This window comes from Notolabrus celidotus, chromosome 7 (assembly GCF_009762535.1).
Source record: "Notolabrus celidotus isolate fNotCel1 chromosome 7, fNotCel1.pri, whole genome shotgun sequence".
NCBI lineage: Eukaryota > Metazoa > Chordata > Actinopteri > Labriformes > Labridae > Notolabrus > Notolabrus celidotus.
In genome coordinates this window covers 24548425-24562864 of record NC_048278.1, presented here as the reverse complement: position 1 = coordinate 24562864, position 14440 = coordinate 24548425, and the positions used below count along the sequence as shown (strand labels likewise).

General features: G+C 39.3%; 1 protein-coding gene across 9 annotated transcripts in view; it reads left to right on the top strand.

The window, feature by feature from the left end:
- inpp4b (inositol polyphosphate-4-phosphatase type II B) overlaps positions 1 to 14440 on the top strand; it is a 341040-nt gene that overhangs the window by 248341 nt on the left and 78259 nt on the right. For all 9 annotated transcript variants that reach the window (XM_034687455.1, XM_034687454.1, XM_034687461.1 and 6 more), the window contains one exon: positions 13433 to 13544. In XM_034687455.1, the coding sequence (XP_034543346.1) occupies positions 13433 to 13544 (112 nt within the window). The remainder of the gene's footprint in view (positions 1 to 13432; positions 13545 to 14440) is intronic.

The following is a 14440-nucleotide window of genomic DNA, read 5'->3' as shown; positions in this document are numbered from 1 at the left end:
AGAGTGGCTAACATCAGCAATGCTAGCACCACCAGACTTCAGCCTTTCTTGCAGGTTAAAGGTGACATATTATGCTCTTTTTTTTCAAAATATATTGGTCTAAGAGGTCCCCAAAACATGTCCTTAAGGTTTATTGCTCAAAAAAACACTTTAAAATCAGATTTTGGCATGCCTGTAAGCCCCTCTTTTCAGCCCTGCTCAGAACAGGCTGTTTTCTGTGTCTGTGCCTTTAAATGAGAATGAGCTCTCTGACCACGCCCCCTCAGGAAGTGCTGAGTGCTTATTTATTCATGTTGGCTGCTCACAGACCCGAGTTACTTCAACCCTCTGAATTTGATCCAGAATCTGATCCTGACAGAGAGGCACCTGCAGCAGCTCGGGTCTGTGAGCTCGGAGCTCTGACTTCCGTTACAGATCGGATGTCGTTGTGACGTAACGAAACCACTGAAAACTGAAACGCCTCGTTTCAGCACACATTTACAGAAAGGTGGATAAATCAGAACAGGGGCAGAATGGATTTTTTTTCATTTTCGGGGGGTTTGTAGACATGCCAGGGACACATTTCAGATAGAGAACCATTAAAAATTCAATTTCGCATGATATGTCACCTTTAACATCCAGATGCCTGAGCTGGTTCCTTTGGATGCTAATGTTACTGTTAGCTATCAGCTATCTAGCAGGGACATTATCAACAGTCAGGCGATCACTTCAGCATCGTACACGCTTTTCTTGGAGCATCCTGGACAGATGTCTGTTAAAATTTGAGCTTTTTTCCATCATTTCAACTGTTCTTTTAGATGTTGAATATGTTGAATATGTTGATTATGAATATGTTGTGCTGCTCTTGCTTGAATATGCTGTAAAATCTCTAAAAGTCACAATTCATTGTGACTCTGAAGGCGTCCTCATTGTAACTGTTGCCGTCCAAGACTAAACGTGCATGCGGGTGAATACACGTCACACTTTACTAAGACTTTACAAAATATTAGAACCTTCTACAAAAAAATAACAATAAAACAAAACAAAAAGAAACAATGACCTTATTTATTCATAAATTAGAGTCAGTCAGAGTCAACCCCTCAACATCCCCAGTCCAAATACAAGCAATGCTCAAGAGAGTCCAAGTCCTAATCATCAGTGCTTGATTCCAAGTCCAGTTATGACTACTAGAACTCAGACCTTGAGTTGTACAACGCTGACTGTATCTGTTTCCTTAGTATGCTAGTGGATCAATTAGCATTTAGTTGTTTGTACAAAAAGAAAATAATATATACTGTATTTATAAATATATTTTTTTAACAGTAGCTTTGCAAGAAAGAGTTTCAGTCCCAGTGCAAACATGACGCAGTAGCCCAGAGTAAAATATCTCAACATTTAAATTTGAATCATCTAAATGCCCATCATAGTCTATTATTACCATCTCGTACCCCAGAGAGTTCCCCATGTGCTGTAGTTAAAACATATTTATCTGGCATACTACTATTACTTCCATACTATTAGTATTCTGCTCATAATACAGCTACTTTAGTTACGTAATAATAATAACAATTAAATAGGAAGATCATCATATCATAAGCACAACAAGGATTATGAAATGATAAAAAAGAAAAAATCCCTTTGAAAGAACTCTGAAAGACATTTTTTTTTATGTAAACTAAAACTTAACTCTAAACTTGATGAAATAGAGTTAAAATTCTAGTGAAGTTAGTAGTCTTGTAAGTACATACTAAGAATGTAGGTCTGACTGTGCACAGTCCTAAAAACCAGCCTCTGTAAAGAGGATAATCTGATTTAAACTTCACATGTCTTGCAAGCTTCTGACAAAGATCCAGCTGTACATCCATCTGGCAATTTTCAGAGTGCTTCATATTTAACATATGAAGCACTTATGTCTTGTGTTTTTAATAATATATTCTGCAGATTACTCCTTTCCAGCTTTCATACTATATGAGATGATTGCAATTTCTGAGAAAATGTATTTACCACTCGTTAAGCTCTTTACATGCTTTTCTATACACTGGCACTGAGAGTTTTCTCCTTGTTCGTTTTTATATACTTAGACTAGGATCAACAAACAGCATAATAAGCAGGTGAACATTTTTTCTATGAATTAGTCATTAACTTATCCTTCAATAACAATTCTAGAGTTCCATATGGTATCAAAGTTTTGAAGGCCAGTTTGTAGCTTTATTTGTGGATTCTATTCTATATGGTGACTTTTTTTCATAAAAACCCTTTCTCTCTTTGTTAACATGTAAATTGTTTCTATGAATAGTTAAAGTACAGAAGGACTCTTAAGACTATGAGAACCTTGGAAAAACTAAAGCATGCAACAGATTCATGCCACATAAAGTTCTGTGTCTATGGAGCTTCATAAAAGTTTCAAAAGAGCTCATGCAAAGTAGCAGTATCAACACATTGAACAAAACACTATTACAACACACTGATAGGAATGAGACAACTAGAGCTGTGCCACCAATCAGCTCCATAAAATCTGCAAAACATGGACTCAGATACAACAATCTGCCACAACTTAATGACCACCTGCCTATTGCAAAGTCCTCCCTCTCATAAGATTAGGGGTTAAAACAGCCCTTACCTGATGAGGCATGGACTTAACCAGACCTCTGAAGGTATGCTGTGGTATCTGGAAAAAGGATCATGCTGTAAATTTCAAAATGGGGCCTTCATAGATTGGACTTGGTTGTCCAGCATGTCCCTAAGATGCTCGATTAGTTTAAGATCCAATTCAACACTGTTGTGTTCCTCCAGACCACCTTCCTCCATTGCCCCGCAGACCAGTTCAGATGCTTACATGCCCATTGGTGGCACTCTCGAGCTGTGACACTGTGTGTTTTGCCACCTTTCTATCTCTTCTCTTGGTTCACACCACACAGGCCAGCCTTCACTCTCCAAGAGCATCAACATGCCTTAACTGTCCATGAACCTGTCACCAGTTCACCGTTTTTTCTCCTTTGGACCACTTTTGGGAGCTACTGACCACTGCAGACCACAAACACCCCACAAGGGCTATAGTTTTTGAGAGTCTAACCCAGTCATCACAACTTGACTATTGGTCCCAGTCACTCACATCCCTCCACTTGCTCTTTATTCCTGCTTCTAATATCATCTTGAAGGGCAAAATGTTTGCTTGCTGGTGAACACATCACCCACACTTACAGGTGCAGTTGTAACGAGATACTCAATGAAACTCACGTCACCTGTTGGTCAGCTGATAGGTGTGTGTACCTAAGACAATCACGTTGTTAAATTTTTGTGCCATCTGTGCAAAAGTGTAAAGATGACAAAGAGAAACAGAAAACAGATTTACTGGTTAGTGAATAAGAAAACAGTGGACTGTAGCTCTGCTGGGAAAGAGATGAAGATGAGGAGGAACATGGAGCATCTTATTATAATCATTAACTTCTTCAATTGATGAAGACAATTATACATGTAGTGGCGTTTCACCCTGATAACAGAGCCACGAAAGAGCTGCAGGCACGTCAACATGATTTCCAACGCAAATTACATGAGAGGCAATCCAGTTTTAAAACGTGTAATAAAAAATAAAAAGTCACATGTCACATGATAAAAAACTGTATGCTCTCACACCTGGCGCAGCTCTCTGTCTCACTCACTCACTCACTCACTCACTCACTCACTCACTCACTCACTCACTCACTCACTCACTGGTGTGCCAAGTGAGTCAATCATTAACTAACAAGGGTGCTGTCCAAACATGTTAACCCCCTGTGCACTGGGTGTTATTCCTTACTTCAAAAATGCACAAAACATGAATTTAACAATATATTTTCAAACAACTTAAATTATTACATTGTGGCTCTTACAATACACTTGATGAAATCTGTGCAATTTGCTTAAATTCGTCATATCTTTAGTATGAACGTTCTAGCAGGGTTTTGTTTGTTAAATAAATAATTAAGATTTTCTAATTATTTAATGGAATTGTTGAACGAAATGTGTGCACTTATTCTACTTGGTAAATATTTGGAATGATTGTCTGCTCTGAGGTTCCGTAAAGTCTTGTAGGAAGTCATCATCAAACCGACTAACTGTCCTTTTCTGAGCTGTGAGCCACAATTACCACTGCAATCACCACCGCTAGCAACAGTAGCTTTCACTTTCCATCTGCTCTGCTATACCTCACTCATACATATACACTCTTTCCACTTCTCCAGCACACACACACACACACACACACACACACACATGCACAGAGTGTTGTTTGGGAGAAAGTCTTTTTATGCTTCCTCCCCTGAGGAAGCCTGCCATTCCTCAGGAAAGCTGTGATTCCTTATGGCTACATTCTGTTGTGTCTCTCAGGACCCTGACATAGATGACAAAGTACAGCTGCAGCTTTCCAGGCTTCAGTTTCATAACAATCATGCGCCACATCTTAATGTCTCTTATTTTTACCATAACAATGGAGCCAGCAGCTTGTAATCCCAGTTTGGATTAGTTTAGTTTAGCTTAGCCTGAAGACATGAAGTTGTAACAACCCCAAAAAGTAAATGCACACAGCCAATAAATAGCCCACAAATAACCCCACACTGAATAGCAACTACTATTTTTTTTTGTACAGATTGCATGAACACAGTATATCTTGTTTGTAACTGTGCCTTGGGTGTGTTTGTATGCTAATTTAGTTGCCTCTGAATGGAGTCAGTCTAATAGCGGTTACCCCTGTCTCCAGTTGTTCTCTCTCCTGGCTTCATATTTGGATGAAATATATGAAAGGTATCAATCTTCTAATCCAACTCTCATCCATAAAACAAATTGTAAAAAAAAAAAATTAAAAATGCAACTCTGCACAAACAGTTTGGAATAACACTATGGCTTACCTCCTATCATGCAGTGAGTGCCTGCTTTTCACAATCAGTGGTGCTCTGGATACTGTTGGCTGGCTCCTTTTTCAAGAGCAATTACAGGACAAAAAGCATCTGTTGACAGAAATGACACAAGACTGTGTTTTGTCAGCTCTTTACGGTTTGTTGAAAAATAATTATGACGCTTTAGTGGCTCTCTGTGGGGGCATCTCCTCTCCCTCTGTTTCTGAGTCATTACACATGAAACAGACTGTGATGTTCTCCTGTCTGTGTTTAGGAACTGATGAATGAGTGAGAACACATTTCTGAGTTTTTTCTTAGTGTTTTGCATCACAGCTTGCTAGCTTAGCTTAAACCTGTGCCACCCGATGTTGTTATATTAGATTAATTGAGTAATAGGTGATGAAGTTCATCATTGGGGCATATGCTACGCTCTTTGTCCCTGCAACACATGCCCTCTCCCACTCTAACTTCATCTCCTGTGCTTATTCAATTGTCATTGATCTACACTTAGCTGCTTCATACTGAATGTATGCCGCTCATCTTCATCATCATCAGAAGTGTACACACCAAGTTAAAAACACATGCACTCTCCGATTACTCAACAGTTTAGTCACATACAAAAGAGGCTTCACATAAAAAAGTGCTGCAGTGATGGAACTTTTTTGTATGTGTGAGTTGTAGAGTGACGTAAGGGATCAACTAACATAATTACTTTTCTGCTTTGATTGACACTAAGTGCTCAGCCTTATCCAATTCATGCAGCGTACTTGACGGTCTGTCTGTCTGTCTTTAGTGATTTGGCAACAAAAACAACCATACACATTTATTCAAGGTTTATTCAAGGCAGGGGCAGCCAAACCACTGGATGTGATGTGTCTGTCACAGTGAGTGTTCAGTGCAGACGGTCTGTTGCTGTGAACCTGCCAGGCTCCAACAGCTACAACTATAAGTATTAGTCTCACCATTATTATCACTGTTGTAATACTAATGTTAATTTTTCATTCCTTGACTCCTTCAGTGATAGTTGATATTATCATTCTGACCACTATTATTGTAAATGCTAATATTACACTTGTTGACTTAAACTGCTATGAATATTAAGCTTACTCTACTATCATACCTTGCTGTTCCCATAAACAGTACACATACTTTTACCATTAGTATTGGCCGTGTAACCATGTTGTCTGTCTCCGTCCAGCTCTCTCTTTCTCTATCTTCGTCTATTTCCCTTTACCCACACAGTCATGTACAACATGAGTCTGGTCTTCATCGAGGTTTCTTCCTGTTAATATGACTTTTTTTTCCCCTGCTACTTTAACTTCTTAAGTTCTGCAAAGAGCTTTGCTCATGGTGGATTAAGATGTGATAGAATTGAGCCCGGTCTTGTCTTGATGTTGGCTCTTTGTAAATAATAGAACGAAGAGTATGGTCTAGAACTGTTCTTCACTTATAAGGCATCATGAGCACATAAAGCCTTATAGATGCATCTATAAGGCTTCCTAACAATGCTTATAAGTGGTTATAAGCATCCATAACAACTTATAGCAATGTTTATGAAGTGTTATAAGCAGTGAGCATAATGCCTTATGGAGGTTTGATTTATATATCTTTGTCTTACACTTTACTTACAGCCACAAAATACTGCTTTCTTGTTGTTAAAAATGTGTTATAGAATCATAATAACCTGCTACAGTGATGTCACCTTACTTATAGCACCTAAGGTCATGCTTGTAAGTAATAATAAGACATTCTTCTATTTGAGAATAATATAAGTTCTAACTTATTTGATACATTGAATGAGTTCTCTTTGAACCTTTATGCCTGGATTAAGTTGTGGGAGTTATAATGTGTTATGACACCTAGACTTCAAAAAACCACTGACGTTAGTTTTGCATGAGGGTTCAATGCATTATAAATCAAACCTTCATAAGGCTTTATGTTCACTGCATATAAAGATCCATAAACATTGCTTGATGTTTTTATAAATTAATATCTTATAAGGATTCATATAAAGCCTTATAAATGCATTTTTCAGGCTTTATGTTGCAATATATGTGGTAGGTTCATACAAAGGGTTACCAAGGAAAACTTCTTAATTCCTAAAAGTTGGCCATTTGTTTGGGTCTTAAGAAAATGATAAGTTTTTGTTTTACAACTTTTGATCCCTTTTTTTGCTCCAGGGCATAACTGCAGAGATTAAAATGTAACTAACTAGTGTAAAAATGCACTTTATCAAACATTAAAAAAAAACAAAAAACTTGGGGCACTGGTTTGGCTGAGCGGAGCAATACCATGTCATGTACAGAGGCTTTAGTTTTCTAATCGACAGCCTGGGTTCAATTCTCAAGGTCAACTGAGGTTAATTTCATGATATCTATAACTGAGATGGATCCTAGACAAGTGCAACCATTGCAACTCACCATGTCTGCTCTTCCATTTTAGTCTCACAAGACTCAGCATTGCACACAGCCAGCTTCCTCACACCACCATGAACACTGTGACCTCGTGTTGCCCTATGATTTCGTTCTTATTAGTCTCCATGGGCCTGTGGTAAACACAACAGGCCGTGGAAGTGACAACTGTTTTTTTTACCAATTCTCACCTAAACCACATCCTGACTACAGACTCATTCTTCTGAGGTGTTGAATTCTATTGAGACTTGAGAGAAGTGTGTTTTTCTGTGGCCATTAAAAATGAGTTATCAAACTTGACAGGAAATCTTTCATATGTTTTATAAACATGTAAAAAGTGGGTATTAAAGTTTTGAGATATATCAGTGGTTATGTATGTTAAAGCTTCAAATGCAGTGCTCAGGTATGTGATGTGTGAACGTAGAATTGACACTGGAACCATTATCAACTGGGAAACAAAGGCACTTTTATTTTTTCATTTTGCCATTACAGCTTATTTGTGTTATACAAGAGCTTCTGCCAATGAGTTGTTGTCGGTTTTGCAGTCATGAAGCACTTTGTTTGGTGCCCTGGCCTGTATGAATGCAAGTACTTTGGGGGGAAAGCATCATCTCTCTGGATATTTTTCCCTCCACTTTGCTTCTTCTGTGAAAACAGCTTATCCTGGACTGTTCCTGACACTGGTTAAGCACTAACATAGAAGTAAATGCAGTGTGAAGACAGTCCTCGTCATGCAGGAATGCAGCAGTGTATGTGATGGAACTGGAACAAATAGGATGTGTTAAAACTCACAAATCTCGTGCGAGTTTGCATCTTGCCCTGACATCGCTTCAATTCTGCTTATTACAGATGTATTGCAACAGACAAACAGATTTTTTGCATTGCATGAATTTGGATGTGTTAGAGGTTGATCACACTGGTGTATTCTGGATAAATCAGCTGGTTTTGATCTTTGAGTTTTGGGGATAAAAAGTCCCGGGCATCGCACCGCTTCAAAAAACTTACTTAATTTCAGCACCAAACAGACTTCTGTGAAACTCTTTTGCATTTATTTTAGATTCAGAATGAATAAACAGTTTATTTTTCGTGGAAGTTTCTTTCATCAAAAGGAAATGAGGGCACTTTTTTCTTTGGAAATATACTTCAAGTGGTCCAGACAAGCTGTAGAGTGTGCTCTGTTTAGAGTCCCTTGGTGATTCCAGCCAGCTCTATGAACAATGCCGGCAGTGTAGTCCTATTGATTGAGTCAGTCTTCCTGTTGCAAGATATGCAATTACTGCAGAGTCACATGATAATGCCATTCATCCCCAATAAAAATCAGGACCGGCACTATCAATCCTGAAGCTGGCATCACCCATTATTACAGCCTTATGTCCTAACATCTGTCCTCAGTGAAAACTAGCCAGTGCTATATTTAGCCCACCCGTCCAGCTTTATATAGGTCAAGAATCCCATCTACACTTCCACTGCTGCACTTCAAGGCTGTAGCGTTTTTGTTGCCTGTGTAGGATCCTGGCAATTAGTTTCCTCTGTCCAATTCCATCCCGCAGGCAATGCTCAGATATAAGGTGCCCTGAAAGACTCCTAAAACAAATCTCCCATCCGCAAAATCCAGAGCAAGAAGTGCAAAAAAAACTTTTCCCAGGTCCTGCTGTGTGTTTTAGCTTCATACAGTTGAAGAAAAAGCCCTTGTGGGCAGAAAAGCCAATGGGGTTTTTCTTCATTTTTGAGGCTGTCAGGTGTTTCCTCTGAGAGTTCACACAGAGAAAAGCACCCGACAATAACAGAAGTGGTGCGGCAAGGTTTTAGATGAACTTTTCCGACTCACAGGCTGTTAGATCCAGAGCTTATAAAATGTAGTGCTGTTGAACTCCTCTTTTCTGTTAGTTGTTCCTCCTCTTGTTTGTCAAGATATCAGAAAAAAAGACCACGATTGTCCACTTACACTCTTCTAATTGCCTTTTTTTAATCCTTACGATACATAACCATCATAAATACTACCTACCACTCAGTTCAGAGCAAAAATAAATGCCATTTGGTTCTTACATACCAGAAAACTTATATTCCCTACTATGTCCAGATTTTACACAGGTCAATACACATCTCTTAACAATGTAACTGCTCATTTCACCAAACTAAAAACACAAATAGCAACCTTCCCTAGCTGTATCTGCCATTTATCCACCAAATACGTATATAATAACTATAGCAATGATAGCATTTAGGGTATTAAAGTAATGTTCTAATGAAGGGTATTGTGATGAAATACAAAAGAGCAAAAAGTACAATGGTGCTCTGGCTCGTACAGCATAGATCCAGCAAAAAAAACGCTGGGTAGGACATGTTTACTCAAACCACTGAAACAGGAAAACTAATTTTCTCTCTGGCTTTAAGGCATGGCTAGTTTGTCTAGACTTTTTTCCCACAGGGTCTTGCTTTGGTCAATATCTGTTTCTCATTTTATTGGAAATACTTTTCCTTCTTGTAAGAGTTCTCGGATTACTCTGGACTATAAACTGCACTGAGAGTGAATTATGTGTCATTGTTTTAGAGGCAAACTATCAAGTTTTGTAAGGAGTGTCACTTGGCCTTATTTGCCTTTTTGTGACATTAAGCAGACAGCATTGTCAGGTCTTATAAAGTTTTCAAGTCTGTGTATTTTTAACCCAAGAACAAACTTGCTTACAAACAGCGGAGTCAGACACTGTAGGTATGATACTGCAGCGTCTGCGGTGAAGGAGAAAAAACATTGAACCTTATATAGAAGCAGGAAAAGTTATAACTCAGCCGTGATGTCTTATTGTAGGGATTGTGATGGAATGTTTTCCTTAGGAAGGGAACATAAAATTTGACACTTATCAGGACCCTTTACTTCATGCAGATAATTTTTTGACTCTTGTCTGAGTCGTTGCATGTATGTTTGTGTATAAGTATTTAACATAAACATTTAGCCCTTTAACATAAAGGGCTAGTTCTTTAGGAGCCTCTTAGTAAAGCAGGGTATAGATCAGTGTTTAAAAAGTTGCCACCACACCATATATTTTTGCATTTGAAAATGCGTTTGGAAATTGCGAGAGAGCCTTTCAAAAGAAAATAAATGTTAAATGGAGGCACTTCCCTGATAATTAATTGTTTTTAGAATTGTGCCAAATTCATAGCAGACATTTTTAAGCACATTATTTTTGTCACTTTAACAAAGATGTCTGATTAAGTGTTGTCATAAAACGGATCCTGGGCCAATTAGATTTTGAAAAAGATGGGCTCGCAGAGGCAAAGAACAGTCTGCAGATTTGTTTCCATGCCAGCTCAAACAGACGGGAAGAGAGAGAGAGGGAGGGAATAGATGGAGAAGGACGAGATGGGGCAGCTGAGAGATGGGCTTCTTTTTTAGCCACAGCTCTCCACAGAACCTTCAAAGTTAAATCGAGGTCAGTGAAAGTGCATGTTTAAGGACTGTAGTTTGCAAAAAAAAAGAGAGCAGCACTGGGTTGCACCGAGTTCAAACGCAGCCTAGTGTGCACGTAATTTCTAATTTTGGACAGAGTTTACATTCTACTGACGTTTTAGGGGTTGCACAAGCTGAGATAAATCCAGCGTAACCATAAGCTACAACTCCATCTGACACTTATCTCCCCTGTAAAATACCAGTTGTCATGGTGCATCAATTTGAAAGATGGGAGAATTTGAAGGATCAGAAGAATCCCTTTGTTTTGTGTTGGCAACATGTTCTAAAGAATGCATCAATTAAAAATGTTTGACTTTGATCTGTACTCAAATTTTTGTTTCCCACATGCCGAGACATTTTCATCAGCACAATAAGAGTCATAAGAGCAACCCTCAACGTCAGATGTTATTTTATACTAGCTGTATATAAATCATCATCTGATTGTAATGCTTTGTCCTTTTATATATCTTAATGTGGCTGTCAGCTGATTAGTGAGAGTTAATGGCAGCTAGTTTCACTTGTTTACCTGTTGAGGAAACAGTTATGAGAGCCAGCTCTTGAATAGGGATGAGTCATGATTTTCAAATATTCGTTGAATAATAAAAAATCTAATACTTCATGTGACTATTACCTCGCCTTTAAAGTGTATTTTTTCATTTTTGTACTAGCCCCTGGTTGTAATGTGGAACAGCCATCAGACAGCTGTTCGCTTTTTTCCTTTAAATAACAAAAAGCTTCCATAATATAATATTCAAAAAATGGTTGCAGCTCTGTGAGATTCAGAAGTGAAAATATAGACTTCTGCAGCGCCAAAGAGTTCTGTGAGGAACTTCTATGAATAAATAAAGCACAAATTCTATGAGTAAAAATATAATATCGAGATCATATCTATATGTATACCATATTTAAACATCACATCTACAACAGCTTGCACAGTCTCTCCGTCCTTATGTCTGCAGGGGGTCAGGGAACTATTTGTTATTTTATTTTATTTTTTTCTTGAATTGCTCGTCCCTACTGTTTATTAAGAAAAGATTGTCTCGCTGATTAACTAAATTGGGTGAAAACATCATTTCTGGGATATTTTGGTTTGTTAGGACATCAAGCCGTTTTAGTTTAGATTACCTTTATATCAGGGTGCAACCAAACAATGACACAACATAAGTCACAAACTAAATAGTGTCAAGGTATTGTTTAGTGTGGAGTTTTCACCTTGACTTAAGACACAATTTATACAGAGTTGGTGCAACAGGCCCTGCAGTCCCTCAATTTAATCTTAAAACTAAATAACCACACAATGAGCTGCTGATTATTTATTTTCCTTACACCCTATTAAGTTCAGAGTTTTTGGAACAGGTGCTGATTTGCAAATACAAAAACAAAACAAAAAATAAACCACAATAAATCTCTCATAGGCATAAAACAATTATCTTAAAGCAGTTCTAACAAAGTCTCACTGCACTGTTTAAAAGGAGACTTTCATTAGTGGATTGAGGCAGAGCAATCTAAAGAGTGTAGGGCCACTGTAACCCCTAAGGTTTGCCCAGGGAGGACTATCGCTGAATGTGATGCATGTTAATCTCCATTTCCTCGATTATGTACGGGCCACTGTCAGTACACAGTTTGTTCAAAGTCAGGGTGACTTTCTTTTACTGCGCCTCGGTCCTCTGTGCTGCTCAGAGAAACAGAAGGAGAGAGAAAGAGAGAGGAGGAATGAGGAATGGGGGGAAATGGAACGATGAGTAAACACTGAGACAGGTGTCTGGCAAGGGACAATGATTAGATTTATAAAGCAACCAATGTTATTTTCTCTGCTCAGGGACTGCTGTAAGACATTAAGCGTTAACTGACACTCCCAATGTCCCACTGCAGAGACGCTTTTTTCCCAACCCCAGTCCCCTTCTTCTCTCCTCCTCTAGTACCTCACAATCCTCTCTACCTCTCCTGTGCTACTCCCTTTTCCTTCCCTCTTCTCTCCTGGGTGCGATTAGATTTCCTCCCTCGTGTCTGACCAAGATGGATTGGCCTTGAAAGCATCCCCTCTGCCTCCATCACCATCCTTGCATTTTCTCCTCCTCAGTCAGGGGTGTGTCATCCTTTACCCCCTCCCTTCTCCCAAGACCATTCACTTGGCACACAACATCCAATATTTTCTCTAGCTGGAGTGGAACCGAGCACATTAGGGATGGGTCTGTTAAGGTGATCATCTTGCTTGCGTGCTGCTGAGGGACCATTTTTCTTCATTTGCTAGCATCTGTCCTGCTGCCAATACTATGGATTTTCTATCAGCTCCTTAATCATGACTCCATGATTGGGAAAGTGATTGGTCCAGCTCCCTGATATATGAAAACTTGAGTATCAATTTCGTATCTGTCAGGACACATAGTCTGGGTTATTAGACGGCCATTTGAACACTTGCAACAACCTCCCCTCTGGAGCTAGCCCTGTTTTATTCTGCACGCTAAGTCCTCTGCAAAATCTGTTATCTGAAAAGAAGCTGCTAAAGTGCAGTCGTCTACTTCCTGATTCCACTTTTTATCCAAACAACTTTTATGATTTCACAACCTGCTTGAGCTTTAAAATAAGCTTATTAAGTTTGGGGAGTTGGGGGAAACCAACACAGAAGTGAATATTTTTCAGGCTGATAGAGAGAGAGCAGAACAGACTTTTCATCCAGCAGATTATGAAGAAGCTAACACTCTAACTCTCTTCCTGTCTCCCTTTAGGTCATCTGATGGTGTGTGCACAGCGGGGACAGTGGTGGTGAGTCGTCTGAAGATGGGGGAGATGGAGGAGGCCGATGTAGACCACATCACCACTGACATTCAGTCACAAAAGGTAAGGCAAAGGGGAAGAGGCAAAGCAGGAGTCTCCATGCTTTAAGTGCCTAGTGCTAATGCTGGGATTAAACTGGCAGTGCTCAAGTCCTCCAATGAGATTAAGTAAACTTCAGTAAACCCTAATGGGGATTTAAAGGACGTGTATGTGCGTAATGTCTGCGTCCCTGAGCACATTTGCCTTGTCTCTCTGTCATATAGAGGAAAGATTAAAGCAGGACGGCTCACATTAGCATACTGACTTACATTCACTTGACTCCAGGTTGTGCAGCCAGACCTGCAACCTTCCCTTGGAATGACCAAGTGGATGATACTTCCTCAACGTGGCTTCCATGACGCTAGCACCCCCCCTTCTCCACTCTAATCTTATACAATGCATAACGCTTAGCTCGGCTCTGCAGTGACTCACAGAATCATGGGGGAGAAAGAGGAAGAAACTGTTCTTTCCTTCAGAGTTTGACAGTAAAACTGAGGATTGTGTCATCTAAATGGGTTGCCTGCACACCAGAAATGAAGTTGTATGTACTCTGATTTCACTTAATTTTTTGTACTTTTTCTATCGGAGATAGATTTGTTGAGCAATTGTCTAATGAATGTGTGATGTGGAGTCAGAGTCGGGGTATTAAAAAGTAAAAAAGGGCCTTTAATGATGTTTCTGATCTGTAAAAGGGAACATTCTCCAACCACAGCACAGTTCTGCAAGGCAGCAAGGAGACTTAGAGTCCTAGCCTGCTTTTGATTTGCTATTGTATGTGTGTGTATATGTGTGAGCATTGTGTGTATTTGTGTGTGCATGAATCACTGTCTTATATAATTGACCAAGGGCTTCTGCATGGCTGACTGACTTTTGCTTCTGCCCACCCCTGTTGCTGGTGCAGGGAGGTTCCCTGCTAGGCT